Genomic DNA, 23,411 nt, shown 5'->3' on the forward strand with positions numbered 1-23,411 from the left:
TTTGAGATGTGCTGTAGAGCCAGTCGCAGAGGTTAAGACCCTTCTTATGCCCCTCCTGTTCCGGCAGCCACAGTACAGTACAGTAGAGTAGTAGTATTATCTAATATATATTACTGAAATAGTGGGGTCAATACAGTAGTAGTATTGTCTTATATCATATTAGTACAATAGTAGTTATAGTGGGCCACCTGTGCTGTGCGTAGGATATATACAGTATACAGTACATTTGATGCCTCAATATCGTCACACCCTTTTCAGGAAGAAGATGTTTGAATATTCTAAATAAAGGCAGTCCTATTTATTAAATTTTGACCTTCTTGACAACCAGCCATGCAGCAATTCAACACCACTATCATGCCAGTCTCTATCCAAAAGCATAACAAACAGAGTATAGCCTAATTCCATAAAATAGAATATAGTTAACAGTGTCATTTCAGATCCCTAAATAAAAGCAGTGAAGAATTAGCCTGGTCCTAGAGCTGTTTGTGCTGTCTTGTCATTTGGTGTGACAATAACCATAGGAATTGGCAAAACAGCACAAAGAGATTTGGGACCAGGTTAGTGAGGAATGGGATGAGTGAACAAAAGGATAGCATCCTGATGGGCATTTAGGCTAATGTTGGCGGTGAAGCAGAAATCTCCATTCATTCATGGAAATGTTTGAGTAAATGTCCATTACTTTAGACTCTGGGTCCTATTCACTAGGCGCGCAGCGTATGTTAACGTGCCGAAACGTGGAGGTACCATCTGGAAACACTGGGAACAGTCAAACACTCATTTTTGTTTTACGTTGCTCAACATTTTAAAACGTTTTCCTTTGCATGCCCTTATGAATACGACCCTGTAGTACCCCRTAACAGGGGCTCATCGTGAGCTGTGTTCCACCACAGTGTGTGTGTTAGGTCATACTGAACAGGGCTGGTACAGTGATGTGATTGGACTGGGGTTGGTTAAAGGGCTTAGTGCTTAGGGGTTGAAAACACACCAGACCAGGGGATTGAATCCTCCTCTCGATAGTAGCAGGGAGACAGATATTGGTGAGTATTTTTTTTTCACACTTACTCTATGCTATAGCTTCAACTAAATTTGATTGATAATGTATTTAATGGATATTTGATCAATGGAATATAAATATTGATTGGGTTTTCATTGATGAAGGAGGAAGGCTAGCTTTTGCTGGATACATTTTAGTTGATGTTGAATTTCCTTTATCTAGGCTACATCAAACATATTGATTAATTAAAGGGGAATATTTTTTTTACAGTAGGTTGATTGTTGAACTTGACTGATTCTCAGCATCTACTGACCTGCATTATCTTATGTCAGATAGGGCGTCAATTCCACCTGCACTGATTGGTTGAGGGACGAGCGTCGCGTAGGAGTGATGCGATCTGACTTAAGACAATGACTGATCTGTAGATAGATTGCTCAAGAAGTGTGATTTAAGGAATTAATTTTTTTAGTAGCATATTCCGTTTTTTATAAAACAAGATAACACTCTTGTATGCTGTTTTCCATTCCTGTCTTTGATMATCTCTTTTCAGTGTCACACTGAATGACTGTGCTTCATAGTAACACGATTTAGCGTTACAATTAATGTCGTTCAAAGTCAGCGATATAATAATATAGCCCTGTTTTCAGAGCGCTACTGCAGTAAGCTTTGATTATCAGCTCTGAAGGTCTGGGCTGTAGCTGGCATTGCTCACTGCTCAGAAACAACTAACTGATCGGGTGCAGCAATTACATAACAAAACACCACAACAAAGCAGGGTCCATGGGATGTTTGTAGCAGATACACACACACACGCATGCATGCAAACCTACACGCGCCGCGGCACACACACACACACACACACACACACACACACACACACACACACACACACACACACACACACACACACACACACACACACACACACACACACACACACACACACACACACACACACACACACACACACACACACACACACACACACACACACACAACCACACACACACCACACACACACACACACACACACACACCCACACACACACACACACCTGTATGTATTATGCATGAGTGGACAATATATTTCAGGGATGAATAGGCTACTTTATTCTATTTTACTCCACATATTCCTATCCCATTCACATCCTGTCTTGAGCCATATTTTTACCCCCAGAGTGGTGTGAAGTGTCTGAGTGGGCCATGGTGACTGCTAACCAGGCTCTGAAGGCAGTAGACCTGTTCATAGCTTATCTACTGAAGTCCATCACAGACCTGTTCCTCACCAAGCCTTTGTGGGCCAGCCTGAAGGTTCTGGAGGACACTGACCTAAGGGCCACCGGAGGAAGTAAGAATAGAGTCCAGAACACTGAACATTTTATATCCAAATTAATAGGTAAAATAGTTAGAAAGCCAGATATGTTTGTTTTAGATTACAGATCTCCTGTTAGCGTTTGACCTCTTCATAGATTTGGAGAAGTAGGCTATATTTAACCCTTCTCTGTCTCTTTCAGTTCATGAGACATATAAGGCCAAAGCTCTGTGGGAGAAGACTGGGGCAGTGATCATGGTGGTACGACGCCCTGGATGCTTGTTGTGCAGAGAGGTGAGCGCTGTGGTTGTGGCGTCTCCTCTAGACTAGCTTGTCTATTTTATACTTTCACACTCCTGACAGCAGCCAGACTCGAGTGCTGATGTTTGTCCATGCCTCTCTCTCGCTCTCTTTCTCTGTCTGTCTCTCTGTCGCGTTGTCTCTTTGTCTCTCTCTCTCTTTCTTTCTCTCTAGGAGGCCATTGAGCTGTCCTCTCTGAAGCCCCAGCTAGAGGAGTTGGGGATCCCTCTCTTAGCCGTGTTCAAAGAGAACATTGGCCAAGAGCTGGACGCCTTCAAGACATTTTTTACTGGGGAAGTCTATGTAGACCAAAAGGTCAGTGATTAACTCATGAATTTACAAAGTTAACAGTAGTTAACATTCACATGAGACGATAAAGTCCACAGTTCCTTGTAAAATACATGTTTCCAGCGTTTGTTCAGTCACACTGCACACCTTTGTGCAATATATGATATAACATTTATTTCACGACATCTTTTCAAATATACATCCAACTGTAGATGTCAGCAAAGTACAGTATCCAAACAATGTCACTGTATCCCTCCATCTAATAACCAAACCTGTTTTTCCTCAGAGAGCGTTATACGGTCCTGTGGAGCATTATATATTCCTGTCTGCGTTGCTGCGTATCGGGGTGTGGAGAAGCCTGTGGAGGGCCAATAGGAAGGGCTGCACAGGAAATATAATCAAAGGAGAAGGTCTTTTACTGGGGGGAGTGTTCGTCATTGGGCCCGAAGATCAGGTAGGGCTATACTGCTTGAACTGGGCACTCTATCCAAGCAATAACAAACAAAAGTGGAGATATAGTTGGAACTGATTAGAAATAGCAAGAATCGATCTGCAAATATGTGACCTATTTCATATGTATTGGATGTTAGGAAGTGCGGTACTAAAATAATTTGCAGCAGGTCTGTATAGTCACGTGAGCATATACAGGTAACTGCTAAAATAAAGGAAAAGCCAACATTTTGCGCTGACGGAGATGGCAGCATCGCAACTAGCTCTTAGGAAACTTTGCCGTATTTAGTTTTTTTTATATACAATTTTTTACRTTATTAGCTCAGGAAATGTTTTGTGTCATTACATACAGCTGGGAAGAMCTATTGGATATTAGAGTGGCGGTAACTCACCAGAACTACCAGCATTACGACCAGGAATAATACTTCCCTGGAGCAGTTCACTCTCCCAAGAGCAATTAAACTTACTCCAGAGGCCGACCCAAAACATCGCCGGCGGAAGAGAGGCTCTCGAGGTTTGATTTCGGAGGCGCACACACCACCCACCGCTTCTGAGTATATTACTCACTAATGTTCAGTCTTTGGATAACAAAGTTGATGAGCTTAGAGCAAGGATTTCTTTCCAGAGAGACATCGGGGCCTGTAACATACTTTGTTTCACGGAAACATGTCTCTCTCGGGAGACTCTGTCGGAATCTGTAAAGCCAGCAGGATTCTCAATACATCGCAATGACAGGAATAAATATCTAACCGGGGAAGCAGAAGGATGGAGGGGTGTGTTTCATGATTAACGACTCATGGTGTAATTCTAGAAACATACACAAACTTAAGTACTTTTGTTCACCCGACCTAGAATACCTCACAATTAAATGCCGACCATATTATCTCCCAAGAGAATTCGCCTCCGTCATCGCCACGGCCATTTACATCCCACCTCAAGCCGTTACCTTGACGGCCCTCAAAGAACTTCACTGGACTTTATGCAAACTGGAAACCACATATCCTGAGGCTGCATTTATTGTATCGGGGGATTTGAACAAAGCAAATCTGAGGACTAGGCTGCCGAAGTTCTAAAACATATCAACTGTACTACTCGCACTGCTAAGACTCTCSACCATTGCTATTCAAACATCTGCAATGCTTACAAGGCCCTCCCCTGCCCTCCTTATGGCAAATCTGACCACGACTCCATCTTGCTCCTCCCGTCCTATAGACAGAAACTCAAACAGCAAGGACCCGTTCTTCAAACTATTCAACGCTGGTCTGACCAGTCGGAATCCACGCTTCAGGATTGTTTTGATCACGTGGACTGGGAAATKTTCCGGGTAGCTTGTGAAAATAATCTAGATGTATACACGGATATGGTGACTGAGTTCATAAGGAAGTGTATAGGAGATGTAGTACCCACTGTGACTATTAAAACCTACCCTAACCAGAAACCGTGGATAGATGGTAGCATTTGCGCTAAACTGAAAGCACAAACCACCGCATTTAACCATGGCAAGGTGACTGGTAATATGGCAGAATATAAACAGGGTAGTTATTCACTCCGCAAGGCAATCAAACAACCTAAACATCAGTATAGAGATAAAGTGGAGTTGCAATTCAACGGCTCAGACATGAGACGGATGTGGCAGGGACTACAGACAATCATGGACTACAAAAGGAAAACCAGTCACATCGCCGAGACCGACTTCTTGCTTCCGGACAGGCTAAGCATATTCTTCACACACTTTGAGGATAGCACAGTGCCACTGACGCGGCCCGCTACCATGGACTGTGGGCTCTCCTTCTCTGTGGCCGACGTGAGTAAAACATTTAAACGTGTTAACCCTCGCAAGTTTGCTGGCCCAGACAACATCCATAGCCGCGTCCTCAGAGCATGCGCAGACCAGCTGGCTGGTGTGTTTACGGGCACATTCAATCTCTCCCTATCTCAGTCTGCTGTTCCCACATGCTTCAAGATGGCCACCATTGTTCCTGTACCCAAGAAGGCAAAGGTAACTGAACATAATTGACTAACGCCCCATATCACTCACCTCTGTCATCATGAAGTGCTTTGAGAGACTAGTCAAGGATCATATCACCTCTAGCTTACCTGCCACCCTAGACCCACTTCGATTTGCTTACCGCCCCAATAGATCCACAGATGTTGCAATCGCCATCACTCTGCACACTGAATTCCTATGTAAGAATGCTGTTTATTGACTATAGCTCAGCATTCAACAACATAGTACCCTCCAAGCTCATCATTAAGCACAAGGCCCTGGGTCTGAACYCCGCCCTATGCAACTGGGTCCTAGACTTCCTGACAGGCTTGATTATCATCACCTCCACTCCGTTGATTCTCAACACTGGGCCCCACAAGGGTGCGTGCTCAGCCCCCTCCTGTACTCCCTGTTCACCCATGACTGCGTGGCCAAGTACACCTCCAACTCAATCAAAAGTTTGCAGACAACACAACAGAAGTAGGCTTGATTACCAACGATGAAGGGACAGCCTACAGAGAGGAGGTGAGGGCTCTGGCACTGTGGTGCCTAGAAAACAACCTCTCAATCAACGTCAACAAAACAAAGGAGACGATCGTGGACTTCAGGAAACAGCAGAGGGCGCACCCCCCTATCTACATCGACGGGACCATAGTGGACAAGGTGGAAAGCTTCAAGGTCCTTGGCGTACACATAACTAACAAACTGGACCACCCACACAGACAGTGTGGTGAAGAAGGCCTCAGGAGGAAGAAGACATTTGGCTTGAACACCAAAAACCCTCACTAACTTTTACAGATGCACAATTGAAAGCATCCTTTCGGGCATCCATCCTTTCATCCTATCACCGCCCGATACGGCAACTGCACCGTCCGCAACTGCAAGGCTCTCTAGAGCCGTTCCGCTCTGACATCGTTTGTCCATATGTATTTAGTCTTAATTCATTCCTACTTAGATTTGTGTGTATTGGGTATATGTTGTGTAATTTGTTAGATATTACTTGTTAGATATTATTGCACTGTCGGTGTCACGCCTGCCCCCGCTCCACCTCCCTGGCGCTCGAGGACGCCAGGCAACCCATCTTTACACGCACTTGGCACCATCATTACACCCAGCGGCGCTCATTGGACTCACCTGGACTCCTTCACGTGGTTGATTGCACCTGTATATTTGTCTGTTCCTCGGTGGTGTTCCCTGTGTCCGTATTAATTGTTGTTATGTGTTCCTGTCCAGACGCTGTTCCCGTTCTGTTAATGTCCGTCAGTTATTAAACCTTAACTCCCTGTACCTGCTTCTCATCTCCTGTGTTAATCCTTTCAGTCGGAGCTAGAAGCACAAGCATTTCGCTACACCCGCAATAACATCTGCTAAGTACGTGTATGTGACCGATAAAATTTGAAGTGTCTTAATAGGGCTTTGGGCCACCATGAGCCGCCAGAACATCTTCAATGCACCTTGGCATAGATTCTACAAGTGGTCTGGAGCTCTATTGGAGGGATGTGACACCATTCTTCACACAATTCTTCACACGAGAAATTAAATCATTTGGTGTTTTGCTGGTGGTGGAAAACGCTTTCTCAGGCGCCGCTCCAGAAACTCCCATAAGTGTTTAATTGAGTTGAGATCTGGTGACTGACGCACACATACACACTTTAACCCCCTATGCTCTTTTGAGACCCCTCTTTCAAAGTCACTGAGATTCTTCTTCTAGCCATTGTAGACAAAATAACGGGCAACTAGGAATTTTTATACATGACCCTAAGCATGATGGGATGAGAAATGCTTAATAACCACACCTGTGTGGAAGCACCTGCTTTCAATATACTTTGTATCCTTCATTTATCTAAAATTAGGATTCAGGTCTAGTGCAAGTATGTATCAGTGGGTGTCCTTTTATTCTGCTATCATTTACGCATGGTGTGCATTTCATAATTTATTCCTGCTTATACAATGACCACTTGCTGTACTTCCACAGATACCAGTTTTGAGACCCATGTCTGTTCTCTTTCTCTTCCCCATGCAGGGAATTCTGCTTGAGCACCGTGAGAAGGAGTTTGGGGATAAAGTCAACCTGCTGGCTGTACTCAGATCAGCCAGGAAAATTCAACATGGCTTGGCTACTGCGAAATAGTTTACACAAACAGCTTAAAGTCACCATGCATGTCTGTCACTTAATGTCACCATGCATGTCTTTTTAATTGTATTTTTAAATCATCACTGTATGTATAATACATCACTGTGTGTGTGTTTATTTCATGAAAATAACTCAAAATATATTTTTCATAATTTATTGTCCTTTTGCCATTGAAATACTCAGTCTGATCATGTGGGCATGTTGATACAAATTTAAATATATTTACATACACTGCCCTAATTTGCCGGATAGGATCGTCTGGACTAAAGAGCCCACCTAACTTTTAACGTGGGGCGATTCCTATTTTCCACTTAATTTGTATTTAGTGACACATTTCCCCCCCTTTTTAGTGACATATTCACCCCCTGGTTTAAAAGCACATGCATGAATGGTTCTTTATACATTTAACATGGTAGTTTTGGTTCTTTTATGCAGGAATGACTTTCCACTCACATGTGTTAGCCTCTCATTGACTATGAGTATGCACTTTTGTGTAAAATGTATAGTCTATAGTGAATGTATTTGTGCTACTTCACAGTATGTCTGTCAGTCTCTGTGCATAGAATTTTTACTTTAGATTGTACTTTTTTCTGGCATCCATAATCCTGTAGGTGATTTATACATCATTGAAATTGACCCAGCAGACCCACCCCCAAAACCAGCAGAACCTTTCCCTTTTTCATTGTGCTGAACCTGTCCTGATCTCATCCCTGGACATGTCCTGTCAACAGTGCTGTGTTGTCCTGTGTACTGGTCTCACTACTGTCCGGTTGTCGTCATGGGACTGTGTGGGTGTTAATGAAGGTCTGTGTCTAAACTCTGAATGATGAGAGCTCAGGGCTGATGCTTACACACGCAGTCACACTGCTCAATGGACAAAGATTAGGCTCGCTACCAGGAAAATGCATGAACTGTTACAAGGCATTTGATAATAATAAAGTATATATTTATTCAACCTGTTACTGTTGTTTGTGGGTTTTATGTATACCGGCACTGCAAGTTGTTTACTAAATGGTTGTGTCATATTTTTAAGACATACAAATAAATGAAATGTTTCACCTAATAAAATGGTTGTTTTTATTTTATATTTGTATACCTACACTTATCTACACACATCTTAATATATTATATATCTTTATTTTTTATTCGGTTTTGCCTAGGTCAATCTGTTTTTATTGTTAAAAAATAAGGTTGATTAGTTATACCAAGGGTCCATGTTATCTTGTGCGATTAGTTTTCCCTGCAATGACTAATCCATTTATCTGGCTCGACTGATGCGCCTACCGCAAATGTTGTTAATTTGAACTGATAAGTGTCTACTGCGCTCTTCTCCGTCAACACAATATTTGTGAGTATCATACCTTTTAATATACATTATTAAAAATATTGTTAAACATGTTGTTGCGAGCATTCAGACCCATAGTATATAAATCTGCAAGCTAACTTGTAAACGTCATCATGCAGCCAAAATCTAGCTTGCTGGTTTAGCGAACTCAGATAGCCAGCTAGTAGTAGATAGCCACATGTGAAGTCAACAAACTACAGTGTCATTGCTATTACTAACTTCTAACGTTACTTGGCTTATTTAATGCATAAATCAAAGAATACCATACTGTAATTTAGTTAGCTAGTAAAGCTCACTTTATAATACTACTTGCCCCTCAACATGATTGTCTGTAGTACATCCTCAAGGTTGCTTATCATTATAAATAGGCTAGCTAACGTTAGCTAGCTATGCCAAATTGCATGGCATGAGTTGAGCTCTGCAAAATTGTCTTGATAGGGTTTGCATGAAAAGCCTAATATTTTTTTCCCACTCCGTTTGAAATAAGCTGTAAAACAAGGAGGTGCAGAATTCAGCCAATATTTAGATCTGTAACTAGCTAACATGACATCTTTGTCATTCTAATAATAGGCCCTATGTCCTCATTTTCATTGTCAATATCATTCCGTTTCTCCACTCATTGTCGCTGTAAGCTTAACTACTGATTTATACAATGTAAACATTCCTTTTCACTCTCTATCTACATGGTATACAAGGAATCCAGTCAAGTTCAGTTCATGACATCTGCCAGGTAGTCTTTATTGGCTGCTGTTATCATTAGGGTTTAGTCCTTTGTCCTCTTGCCAGGTAGTCTTTATTGGCTGCTGTTATCATTAGGGTTTAGTCCTTTGTCCTTTGAGAAGTGAAAGTCACATTGCAGTAGTTAAGCCTGTCAAGTCGCAGTGAAGTGCAGAACAGAGTACCTATCTGGGATTGAATGAGCTTAAGTTGAGGGGCATTTCTCGAGTGAGTGCAAACCTTCAGTGGGTGATTGATATATGAATCAATGTTTGAAAATTAAATGAGTTTAAAAATAGTGACTGTACTTGAAGGTTTGGTTTAGTCTGGTTTCACATATCTTCAATGCATGTAGGCCTAAGCATTTGGTGAACCATTTTAGAATGTCATATTCATAGTGTTCAGAGAACCTGAATGATTCATATCTTGAAAAAATAACATCTAAGCTAACCATGACAATACATTAACAGTATGTTTGTATTCATATACTAATAACTATGCTCAATTGACTATACTGATGATTTATTGTTGTGTAGCTGATAAGAGAATTTCCAATCCCAATGATAATAACAATCAATCAATAGCTCTGACCAACTCCCGAGGTTTGTAAGACCATGGGTATAATAATAATTAGTCAAAGACTCAGCTTATACAAAAGGTTAGTACAGTTTATTCAGAGAACGTTCTAAAGTCAGGAATACAAAACAATTCATTTTATACTGACTTCTCACGCCTACACATTCACACAACCATACGCACACACACACATACAGACAAACACACACACACACACACACACACATGCATACAAACAGACGCACACACATGTCCTGCTACCCAGCCGCCAGAGATTAGTGACCTTGTCCTTGAGACGTACTCCCTGTTCTTCTCCCAAATCTCTAGTCAGGTCGGCACCAAGCTCAGACAGTCTGTGTTTATWATACCATAAAGACATATTGTCTTTACCCTAATTCTGACTAGASTACACATTTATWGATTATGATGTTATACATTCTAATCACTTCCATACAATTATATGTTTCAGGGCGGAATTGTAACATTGTATGTTATGGCCCATCTTGCTTATACAAGGGGAAAGAGGACTAGCCATGTTAGCTGTGGTCTGAGGCATTCGGGTGTGTGTGTGTGTGTGTTGAAGTGTGTGAGTCACACGCATAACTGTATAACCACATACTGTGTCTAGTACAGTACAGTTTGATAGTCTACTTAAGATAAAACGTAACATAAAACGTAACAAACTGAGCAGCTCACATGGTTTGTTTACTTATCCTGCATAAGTCATGTATCAGTTTAATTTTGAGGAAATGGAAAGTAGACGAGCAGGTTTACTGTCATTCATTTGAGTGGTTAGATGTGGTCTGTAGGCACAGTTCTAGGATCAGTTTACCCTCCATTAATCATAGAGGAATCATTGCAACACTGACCTTAGATCAGCATCTAGGAGCAACTGAATTATACTCAGTTAGTACTAGAGGTCGACCGAATATGATTTTTCAACACTGATACCGATTATTGGAGGACCAAAAAAAGCTGATACCGATTAATCGGCCAATTGTTTTATTTAAAAAACGTTTTTTAATATATATATTTGTAATAATGACAATTACAACAATACTGAATGAACAATGAACACTTTTATTTTAACTTAATATAATACATAAATAAAATCAATTTAGTCTCAAATAAATAATGCAAAAACACAGTGTTGAAGAAGAAAGTAAAAGTGCAATATGTGCTGTGTAATAAAGCTAACTTTTAAGTTCATTGCTCAGAACATGAGAACATATGAAAGCTGGTGGTTCCTTTTAACATGAGTCTTCAATATTCCCAGTTAAGAAGTGTTAGGTTATAGGAATTATGACGCGTCGACTATTTCTCTCTATACCATTTGTATTTCATATACCTTTGCCTATTGGATGTTTTTATAGGCACTTTAGTATTGCCAGCCTAATCTCCGGAGTTGATAGGCTTGAAGTCATAAACAGCGCTGTGCTTCAAGCATTGCTAAGAGCCACTGCCAAACGCAGTAAAGTGCTGTTTGAATGAATGCTTACGAGCCTGCTGCTGCCTACCACCGTTCAGTCAGACTGCTCTATCAAATATCAAATCATAGACTTACTTATAATAAACACACAGAAATACGAGCTTTTGGTCATTAATATGGTTAAATAAAGAAACTATAATTTCGAAAACARAACGTTTGTTCTTTCAGTGAAATACGGAACCGTTACGTATTTTATCGAACGGGTAGCAACCCTAAGTCTAAATATTGCTGTTACATTGCACAACCTTCAATGTTATGTCATAATTATGTAATATTCTGGCAAATTAATTACGGTCTTTGTTAGGAAGAAATGGTCTTCACACAGTTCACAACGAGTCAGGTGGCCCAAACTGCTGCATATACCCTGACTCTGCTTGCACTGAACGCAAGAGAAGTGACACAATTTCCCTAGTTAATATTGCCTGCTATCATGCATTTATTTTAACTAAATATGCAGGTTTAAAAAAATACACTTCTGTGTATTGATTTTAAGAAAGGCATTGATGTTTATGGTTAGGTACATTTGTGCAACGATTGTGYTTTTTTCGCGATTGTGCTTTTGTTAAATCATCACCTGTTTGGCGAAGTTGAAGTAGGCTGTGATTCGATGGTAAATTTAACAGGCACCGCTTTGTTTATATGCAACGCAGGACAAGCTAGTTAACCTAGTAATATCATCAACCATGTGTAGTTAACTAGTGATTATGTGATGAATTGTTTTTATAAGATAAGTTTAATGCTAGCTAGCAACTTACCTTGGCTCCTTGCAGCCACAAGGCCCTTTTGATGCTGCACTCGCGTAAAAGGTGGTCAGCCTGTCACGCAGTCTCCTCGTGGATTGCAATGTAATCGGCGTCCAAAAAGGCAGATTACCGATTGTTATGAAAACTTGAAATCCGCCATAATTAATCGGCCGACCTCTAGTTAGGACGCACCTTCAGCTTCACAGTAATTGATATCGCTTGCCTCACCCAGACAACACTGACGAGAGTGAGAGTTTTACATACACACAGTGAAACTAGTTTTTTCCTTTTTTTGTCAACAATACACATTTAAGCTACATGTCCCCAGACTGTCTCTGAAAAGAGAATAAAAAACGGAGTCTTTAGCCTACTGTTGGAACCTCAGTCACTACTTCCTAACAGTCATTGGCATGTGAACCCCATGCCATTTTTCGAACACAAATAATTTGACGCTCACGGTAAAGGCTTCTGTTTTTTAGTTGTCTTTCCAGAGAATGGCTGAGTATGCGTTGTATGAGTCAGAGAGAGAGTGAGAGCTCTGGTAGGCTGTGTTTACATAGTCATAATGGCCAAAGGTCCAGGCCCTAAGCCTCCATCTGGCCCTTGGGGCTGTAGCTATCTCAGACTCTGCAMTGCCTCTGGAGGGGCGTCACTCACAAAAGCCATCCCTCTACCACCCCTACAGCCAGACTCCCCTCTCTGAGAATCCAGGCTGCTGCCTTTTACCTCAGCACAGACTCATCCAGCCCTGACACTAACAAGCCCAAATCAGGCAAGGAGCATTACATTATATCTCTCTAGTGACACATACTGTAAACATCCCTTGACTTGTCTCCCAGTTAATATTACGGCCTAGATCAGTGGCCCTTTTTCTACATTGTAGAATAATAGTGAAAATATCAAAACTATGAACAGTCTTGAAGGCAAGGGTGGCCATTTTGATTTGTTTAACACCCTTTTTTGGTTACGACATGATTCCATATGTGTTATTTCATAGTTTTGATGTCGTCACTATTATTCTACAATGTAAAAAGAAAGAAAAACTCTTGAATGAGTAGGTGTGTCAACTTTTTACTGGTACTGTAAATTATGAGGAACTTCACAGGGTGGTGAAAGGTGATGCTGCTTTCCAATAAATATCGAGAGTCTTATTCTGGTGACATGATGATCAATGTTTTTTTTGTTGTCAAAACAAAAGCCAAGCGATCTCGCTATTTTGTCCCTAATAATTTCATCATTTAGGTAGCCTATCYGTGAGTTGTTGGCTAGAGCGCAYGTGGAAAGACCAGAGTGGGCACATTCACTATACAACACAATTTTTTTGTGACAAAATGATCAGTAGCCTAGAGTTGAAAATGCGATGGAAACCTATTTACTTGTATTTTTTATTCAGTACATGGGAATTTAACAGCAAAAGTTATTTTTATGTGCACTACGTCATCACGCACAGCTTTTTATCCGCAACAAGTCAATTTGATGGAAACACATTTCTGGTGGGAAAATGCACATTTAGTTTTTATGCAGATTTTCGAGTATTTGCATGAAAATCTGTCGCTTATTGGATGGAAACCTAGTTACTAACGGTAAAGTCCCATGAACTGACTAAACGAGAAGTCATAAGTGTGGCCAAACAGAGTGTGGCCCCCTCCCCCTCACTCCTCTAGTTCTGTTTCCTCTCAGTTTCTTCTTTCCCAAGAACAATATATTTTGTAAATCGACTCTGATAATCATGTTTGTCTATGTCTTCTCCTATCTTTGTCTGCAGTGCTGTCCTCTGTCTTCGCGGTGGAACTGTTTGAGATGGGGATTTGGTCTCTGGGTCTGGGGGCCTTAGGAGCAGCCATCGCAGGGATCTTCCTGGCTAATACTGACCTGTGTCTGACCAAGGCTGCTCAGGCCTCGCTGGAATACTTGGAGGACGCAGACCTCCACTCCACTGGAGACGGTACGAGGGCCCAGGTTTTCCTATTCTACCACCACATAGAAGCATTGCACAGGCCATGAATTTAGACCAACGACATGACAAACAATTTAACCAGTTTTCCAAACCTTAATCCTTGATGGTCAGTCAAAGTTACTTTGTCTCAGGAAAGGTAACGTCACGGTGCAACGCTAAAACCAGCTTCCTTCCTCGACATCGRCAGAGCTAGTCATTTACATTGATGATTTTTTATTTATTTTTAYATTTCAGTCCATATGTTTACAAACAATTTAAACTTGCATCCCAAGTGAAAGATTCCATTTTTGTATTATCCTATATAGGTTATTGTAATGTGGGTAAGACGTGCTGTACTGTCCACAAGCTAAATCCTCGCCAATACATGGTAGGCTATAAAACTCCCGCAAAACGCTTTGAGAACCCCCAGTGAAAAGCAGTCTTTAAATGCAGACCATTATGAGCTAGCCTATCCTATGCAATTTTCCCTCCGCATGTAACAAGGGCTTAATGTAAAGAGGGAACATGATGTAAAACTGTTACGCTCTCCTTACTAAGTACATTTATCCATGTGTTTAAACCAGTCTTTATACAGTGCCTTAAGAAAGCATTCACACCCCATAATTTTTCCCACATTTTGTTGTGTTACAGCTTGAGTTTAAGATATTTCTTTGTGACTGGCCTACACACAATACCCCATAATATGAACGTGGAATAATGTTTTTTTTTTTATGTTTACAAATTATTGAAAAATGAAAAGCTGAAGTTTCTTGAGTCAATAAGTATTCAACTTTGTAGTTATTCCATAATATTAACAGAATTACAGAATTAAAATAGTCCAAAACATGCATTGTTTTTGCAGCAAGGCACTAAAGTAAACTACAAAACATGTGGCAAAGCAATACACGTTTTGTCCTGAATGAAAAGTGTTATGTTTGGGGCAAATCCAAATCAACACATTACTGTGTACTACTCTCCATATTTTCAAGCATAGTGGTGGCTGCATCATGTTATGGATATGCTTGTAATCAGGTATGGAGAGTTTTTCAGGACAAAAAATTWATGGAATGGAGCTAAGCACAGGCAAAATCCTAGAGGTAAACCTGATTCAGTCTGCTTTCCACCAGACACTGGGAGATGAATTCACTTTTCAGCAGGTCAATAACCTAAAACACAAGGACAAATCTACACTGGTGTTGCTTACCAAGAAGAGAGTGAATGTTCCTGAATGTTCCTGAATGGCCGAGTTACAGTTTTGACAAATCTAGTTGAAAATCTATGGCAAGACCTGAAAATGTTTGTCTAGCAATGATAAACAACCAACTTGACRGAACTTGATGAATTTAGAAAAGAATAATGGGCAAATGTTACACAATCCAGTGGTGGAAAAATTTACCCAGAAAGACTCTAACATGTATTGATGCAGGGGGTTGAACTCTTATCTAATCCAGATATATTAGTGTTGTATTTTTCAAATGTTTTTTTTCAAATGTTATAATTTTTCTTCCACTTTGACATTACAGAATATTTTGTGTAGATCGTTGACAAAAAATGACAAATCAATTTTAATCAACACTTTGTAACACAACAAAGGTTGAAAAAATCAGGGKGTGTAAATAATTTCTGATGGCACTGTACATGTAACACTGCAGGCTTGGAGTTCTTCTTGGTCATGTAGTCAGGGAAAACTAACGTATGGCCCAGAGGTATTTAATGTACAGTTGAAATCGGAAGTTTACATACACTTTAGCCAAATACATTTAAACTCAGTTTTTCACAATTCCTGACATTTAATCCWAGTAGAAATTCCCTGTCTTAGGACAGTTAGGATCACCACTTTATTTTAAGAATGTGAAATGTCAGAATAATAGTATAGAGAATGATTTATTTCAGCTTTTATTTCTTTCATCACATTCCAAGTGGGTCAGAAGTTTACATACACTCAATTAGTATTTGGTCCATTGCCTTTAAATTGTTTAACTTGGGTCAAACGTTTTTGGTAGCCTTCCAYAAGCTTCCCACAATAAGTTGGGTGAATTTTGGCCCATTCCTCCTGACAGAGCTGGTGTAACTGAGTCAGGTTTGTAGGCCTCCTTGCTCACACACRCTTTTTCAGTTCTGCCCACAAATGTTCTGTGGGATTGAGGTCAGGGCTTTGTGATGGCCACTCCAATACCTTGACTTTGTTGTCCTTAAGCCATTTTTCCACAATTTTGGAAGTATGCTTGGGGTCATTGTCCATTTGGAAGACCCACTTGCAACCAAGCTTTAACTTCCTGACTGATGTCTTGAGATGTTGCTTCAATATATCCACATAATATTCCTCCCTCATGATGCCATCTATTTTGTGAAGTGCACCAGTCCCACCTACAGCAAAGCACCCTCACAACATGATGCTGCCACTCCCATGCTTCATGKTTGGGATGGTGTTCTTCGGCTTACAAGCCTCCCCCTTTTTCCTCCAAACATAACGATGGTCATTATGGCCAAACAGTTCTATTTTTGTTTCATCAGACCAGAGGACATTTCTCCAAAAAGTATGAGCTTTGTCCCCATGTGCAGTTGCAAACCGTAGTCTGGCTTTTTTATAGCAGTTTAGGAGCAGTGACTTCTTCCTTGCTGAGCGGCCTTTCAGGTTATGACGATAAAGGACTCGTTTTACTGTGGATATAGATACTTTTATACCTGTTTCCTCCAGCATCTTCACAAGGCCCTTTGCTGTTGTTCTGGGATTGATTTGCACTTTTCGCACCAAAGTTCGTTCATCTCTAGGAACGCGTCTCCTTCCTGAGCGGTATGACGGCTGCGTGGTCCCATGGTGTTTATATTTGCGTACTATTGTTTGTACAGATGAACGTGGTACCTTCAGGCATTTGGAAATTGCTCACAAGGATGAACCAGACTTGTGGAGGTCTACATTGTTTTTCTGAGGTCTTGGCTGATTTATTTTGATTTTCCCATGATGTCAAGCAAGGAGGCACTGAGTTTGAAGGTAGGCCTTGAAATACATCCACAGGTACACCTCCAATTGACTCAAATTATGTCATTTAGCTTATCAGAAGCTTCTAAAGCCAGTACATCATTTTCTGGAATTTTCCAAGCTGTTTAAAGGCACAGTCAATTTAGTGTATGTAAACTTCTGACCCACTAAAATTGTGATCAGTGAAATAATCTGTCTGTAAACAATTGTTGGAAAAATGACTATAGTTTGTTAACAAGAAATTTGTGGAGTGGTTGAAAAACTAGTTTTAATGACTCCAACCTAAGTGTATGTAAASTTCCGACTTCAACTGTATGTGCTCTGTCTAATGTATGTACTGTGTGTGTGCTGTAGATGAGAAGACCATGAAGGCCAAAACTCTGTGGGAGAAGACAGGAGCAGTCGTCATGGCTGTACGACGGCCCGGATGATTTTTGTGCAGAGAGGTGAAGTAGTGATGATACTGATACTTTACAGTGTAGTCAGCTTTTTTAATTCTTTCAGAAATGGTCTTAATTCAAGTCTATATTCCACACCATATGTTGTTATGTAGATTCCACTGTATGCGTTAGGAGAAATCTGCAGGCCTAAATTTCAAGTAAACAATGCCCCATCCTATAACTTTGAATTGTACTAATTGTGTGTGTAGGAGGCCTCTGAGCTGTCCTCTCTGAAAACCCAGCTTGAGGATCTTGGTGTCCCTCTGGTTGCCGTGGTGAAGGAGAACATCGGCACGGAGATCCAGGACTTCCGACCGTACTTTGCTGGGGACATTTATGTAGACGTGAAGGTGAGACTGACCTGACGCTCTATGGGTGCATCTTAATAGTTTAACAAAGGCTTCCTCTCCTCCTTTCCTTCATCTGCACTGGCCTGAAAGAACTGTGAACATGTTTGAATAGATCACTACATAGGCCTGCTATGAAGGAGAGGAACTGAACCATTTGTAGATCAGGGTATGTGAGCGGAGYGAGGAAGCRAGGTTCTTAAAGGCTGGAGCTTCGGCCTTCTTGCCCGCTCCAATTTCGTTCCAGTAGCGCTCACTTCATGAGCTCAGGGTATGCCCGGCCCAGCATGCATTTGTAGTCTACTTTTGTGCTGCTATAGCCCCTTGCTTTAGCTACTGTCATGGCGTTTGCTAAATATTTTCATAAAGAAACTGATTTACAAAAATGAGGATCAAGTACAAGTGCAGTGATTTMGTGTCCACAACTAAAGAATCATTGTGGAATCTGAAGACATATATCCTGAAAGCATGATGGTATACTTACTATGTGCACATGCTAAAAGAAAGGAATGAGTTGGGTAGATAACGAAGTGTGTCATTGTAGCAAAGTATTTATAAACTAAAAATCAGATCTCAAACATTTCATTCAATTTTTGTTCTATTATCTATAAAATTGGCTATAATTGATTTTGGCATATTCTCCCATCCCAGCTTTCTGTTTTGATTGGGTTATTTTTTTAGGCCCACCTATAGAAAAATTTCAAAACAAGTCTGCATCTCTGCYCAACCTGGCAAGGGTGGCCAAAAGTGTTTAGCATCCCCAATGGCTCTGCAAGTGTGGAGAGGATATTCTCTGCTGCCGGCCGGCTCTCCAGACACCATCGCATGAGACAGAAGCCACAGACTGGCCAATCTCGTGTTTCTAAAAACAAATTCAAAGGCACTAAGTCATTTTTTTTGTTTAATTTGTATTTAATTCTAAGTAAGTCACAGCCTATATGCGCAATTTATAGACAATAATGATTGAATACAATGAAATGTTGTTTATATGCTGAGCGCTTTATGTCCTACCAGACTTTTGTGTCATAGGTTATAGCCTTGAATAATAATTTAAATAATATAGTTTAAATAATTCATTTTCGTTCCTTCTTAGGCTGCCTGTCYGGCTCCTCACCTATTTAGAGTGTTTATATGTTTAATATGACATGTAGCCTAGTTGAAATGTGTGCTTCTTTACATTCACCTTTTCATGTTTATTCAAATACTTTTATTTCAGATCCATATGGTTTGGTTTCAATACTTCTAAACCAAATGTTAGGTCCAGGTAGTCACAAAAATATATGGCTGTTGGTTAAATTGTGATTTTAATGATTGGAGCGGCTTAAAATAAATTGTATTTGTGAGTGCGGAGCGGAAGTTGGAAAGGACAAGRAGTGGAATTTCCAACCGCTCAACTTCGCTCACATGCTCTGGTGTCGATATAATATGCCCATTGTCTGTGCCTGACTTTGTTTCAAGTTTTATTTTCTCCAAGGACTGATTGATTTGCTCGTGTCCGTTGCAGCATCACTTCTACGGCCCACTAGAGAGGAAAATGGGGGGGCTGGGCTTCATCCGTCAGGGGGTGTGGCAGAACTTAATGCGGGCCTGGAAGGCTGGTTACCAGGGCAACATGCTGGGGGAGGGCTTTGTCCTGGGAGGTGTGTTTGTCATCGGAGCGGGGAATCAGGTACCACACCACACACAGGGCTGTGCATCTGGGCATCATTGATTGGAGCTGTTAGACTCAAACTGCCAACACATACCAGGCACAACCACTTTATCTGTTATCAACTCCTTAGTAATCAGGACAATATGGATACAAACATGATTTAATGAAAACGAATGGACAGAGAGCAGCATTGTTGTGAGCTTGTTTGGTATTATGTATGTCCCTTTTTAAATTAATGTTGTCTTTTTTCCTCAGGGTATTCTTTTGGAGCACAGGGAGAAGGAGTTTGGCAACAAAGTGGAGAATGAAGATGTTTTAGAGGCTGTGAAGAGAATTGTGCCAGTGCAATAATTGAGTTTTTGTTAGTAGCATTAGATCAACACTGATAAAGAGGCCTCAGACACAACTACTTGGTTATTTCCTGCATTTGTCTTTTCTCAATTCCCTTCAAAACTGAACCATATGCAAACAACAATGCAAGTGTTCTTGAGTTTTGTATGATTACAAAACATTTGACCTAGAAAAGGGCATTTTCCGTATCTGTCGTTCTCATGCACTAATGAGTTCTCAGATTGCTAGCTCCACCTATCATAGGACATATGAAACGTGTCAATTCCTCAATAAAAATGTGAATGTTCTAGTATGCTCAGGTGAATAATCTTCACTGCTCATTAGCTCCTACGCCCTTAACTTCCTGCACTCATAAGCCCATTGGAAAATGAATGTGTAGCTTATCTCTTTTCTCTAGATGTGGAACCGCACAAATTGTACAAACTAGATGCGTTCTATAGCCTAAAGGCCTTGGTCAGGCCATTATTGTAAAAGAGAATGTGTTCTCATGTCTTACCTGGTTAAATAAAGACACTCAGTCAGGGACCTTACAGCATGCACTAAACTGTGAGAACACTTGTACATTACTCATCCTTTGGGAAAGAGAAGTAGATCTACAACGATGGTGTGTTTCACGCTTTTATTGATGTCTCCAATGGAGTCGAACTCAACTTGAGGAATGCATGTTTCTCAACCCTGGTCCTCGAGAACCCCCAACAGTAATYAATTTTATTGTAACCCCGGACAAGCACACCTGATTCAACTTGTCATCAAGCCCTCAATGAGCGCTACAATGAGAATGTGTACTGTTGGGGGTACACGAGGACCAGGGTTGGGAAGCACTGCGCTATGCATCTGTATTCTGTATGTGTTTCATGTTTACCTGTTCAGGTACTCAAGTGTGACTTGTGTGTGGTCTGTGTTATTAATGAAGACCTGACTGTAAACTCGGCAACGAGGGGAGCAGGTTCGATATCCAAACACACACTGCCTCAATATACTCACTATGGCCAGGGTGGCCAATGTGCCTGAAACAGGTGTGAGAATGCAAAGCACAATAAACCCTAGACCTCATCACACCATCCTCTTGTCTCTTTTCATCGGACCGACAGGACGACTTGGCTTATTGTATTGGGTAATGATGCCAGTGTTGCTGCCACCAGTCTTTTCACCCAGGTAAAAAAATACATTTTTAGAAAGTTCTACATTCAGAACATCCCTTTCATAAGTKTTTCCATAACACACTGTTCATCTACTTATGTAGCTCTCTTTTTCAATCCCCCCTGTTTTTACTGGCTTTTGGACAAAGGCATTCTACGAAACAAGTAGAGTTTACCTCAGGCAATGGTCYGTGTTTGTGTACTATAGGAGGTGCTGTAGATGACCTTGTAGGACCACTCCTTTGTTGGAAGACTGCGGTCTGTAAACATTGAGCAATGCGGAGTGTGTCTCACCCTAACGTCAGTGCCGTTAACACATTAAGCAGAGCACAATGTTGTGGAACATTCAGATAAAATAATTATTTCATTTCAATCACTTTATTCTATAGCTCTGAGTAAATACATCTTACATAGTTCAGGTGTGACATAACACTTCCAATGCAATAAAACATGGAGGGGGAAAAACAATCAGGTAGTGAATTCCAATACTGAAAACTACATGGGTATTGAACAACAGTACAAGAGTTACTGTACGTGGACACACATTGACATGAAACATCCATACCATTCATGGAGTGTAGCGACGTCATAGATTGTCTTCAGTGTTGTGCCTTCAATGTGCTGCTGAGACCATATTCTATGACATGCCGAAGCTAACCTTGAGATATATTTAACATGAAAGTTATTGCATGAGAATAACCTGGTAGATGCTAGTCAAATAAAACTTAAGCAATGACAAACTTAAGCTCTGCTTTCCCAACTTTATCAACCCCGTCTCTTCCTTGGCTAGGTTTGTAGCTCTGTGTGATACACAGCACATCTTTGCCTTGACTAAATGAATAGTACAATCAATCGCAAGCCTTGCATGTTTATCAGCACGATCTAGCTCTAGGTTCATTTTTTGTTCTAATCACATTTCCTTGCCCTCCCCACCAAAAGGACCAGAAAACAACTAAATGGCAGTGATTAAATAAAGCTAGCAGCTGCTGGATAACTAACTTACTATAAACTCATAATAGTAAGCTGTGACTGTTTATATCATAGGCATTGTCAAGCACATTTTTTTTCGATACATTTAGAAGAGGTACCCCACACCCCCACCCCCACCCTTTACATTGGTTACTACATAGCACCCAATTGCAGGCCACTTTTACCCAAGATACAATAACGATGGGGTGTCTTTATATAGTAATAGGCAAGTGAATGAGTGAGTTTTACAATGGTGTCAACTTGCTCATGAAATTCATGGTATTATATTCAATTATGGACATAAAAATTGAATTAATGTGACTTGTGGAATATCCATTTACTCTGCATGTGTGCTTATGTACAGTACAGATGAACCAGTATCTACCAGGATTTCAATTCAGTCAATTGAAATGGAACTGACTCCAACSCTGGTATTTGCAGTTGAAAGCCATGGCATAAATGTAGCAATGTTTACTGTATGGCCATAATAACACTGCTGCGGTGCATCTGATTGTCTATGGATGATGATAAACATTTGCACTGAAAAGTATGAGGAATCTAGCCTGGTTCCAGATCTGTTTGTGTTATCTTGCCAAATTCTATCTTCACTGTCCCACTAAACAAGACGGCACAAACAGAACTGGGACCAGGCTATGTGGAGTCATTTSTAAAAATAGAGCAATAGAATAAAAAGTCTGTGAGAGGAGGAGATTCATTCATGACCACTGACGTCCATTACAGTGAAATGTCTTGTTAAATATCGGATTTAATTGAGAGACGTGATCTACAACTACCAAGCACAGTGGGATGGTAGGCATGCCATAGAGTACCCCAGTATGAGTCATAATACCCATAAAACCTAGCGGTTAAACGGAACTGGTTCCAATCATTAAAATAAGGGCTGTGATTCGTGTAGGCTTACGCTGGCATGATGTTTTGATAACTATGTAAATCTCTCTCGGACAATAGGGACTTTTATCAATATAGTCGCCTGTATTTACCCCCGAAAACTGAAATGCTAATGTGGCTATCATAAAGAACTACAAATGCCATGATGATCTGGACGAGACTGCCGAATCGAGGCAAAGGTAAGAATCTCTGGATTAACTATCTAATGTTAGCGTCAGCTAGAGATGACGTGAAGGAGCTTGCAGGTATTTGTAGTTTTGCATGATGTCTACTTTGACGCTAATTAGCATTTTTGAATCAGAGTAAATAGAGATGAATAGATTGATAAARGTCACCTTGTGCGAGAGATGTACA

The 23,411-nt window shown here is 40.7% G+C and overlaps 1 protein-coding gene and 1 pseudogene across 1 annotated transcript; both read left to right on the forward strand.

Moving 5' to 3' along the window:
• Nucleotides 1–2,183: 2,183 nt before the first annotated feature.
• LOC111978740 (peroxiredoxin-like 2A) lies at nucleotides 2,184–8,439 on the forward strand. Its single transcript, XM_024008965.2, has 5 exons — nucleotides 2,184–2,342; nucleotides 2,509–2,600; nucleotides 2,781–2,921; nucleotides 3,181–3,348; nucleotides 7,355–8,439. Exons 1-5 carry the CDS (start codon nucleotides 2,198–2,200, stop codon nucleotides 7,460–7,462), a joined length of 654 nt encoding a protein of 217 aa, XP_023864733.1. The 5' UTR covers nucleotides 2,184–2,197; the 3' UTR covers nucleotides 7,463–8,439.
• A 267-nt stretch (nucleotides 8,440–8,706) lies between these two features.
• On the forward strand, nucleotides 8,707–21,098 carry LOC111978179 (peroxiredoxin-like 2A; annotated as a pseudogene).
• Nucleotides 21,099–23,411: the final 2,313 nt, after the last annotated feature.

The sequence above is a fragment of the Salvelinus sp. IW2-2015 genome, linkage group LG18 (genome assembly GCF_002910315.2).
Source record: "Salvelinus sp. IW2-2015 linkage group LG18, ASM291031v2, whole genome shotgun sequence".
Taxonomy (NCBI): domain Eukaryota; kingdom Metazoa; phylum Chordata; class Actinopteri; order Salmoniformes; family Salmonidae; genus Salvelinus; species Salvelinus sp. IW2-2015.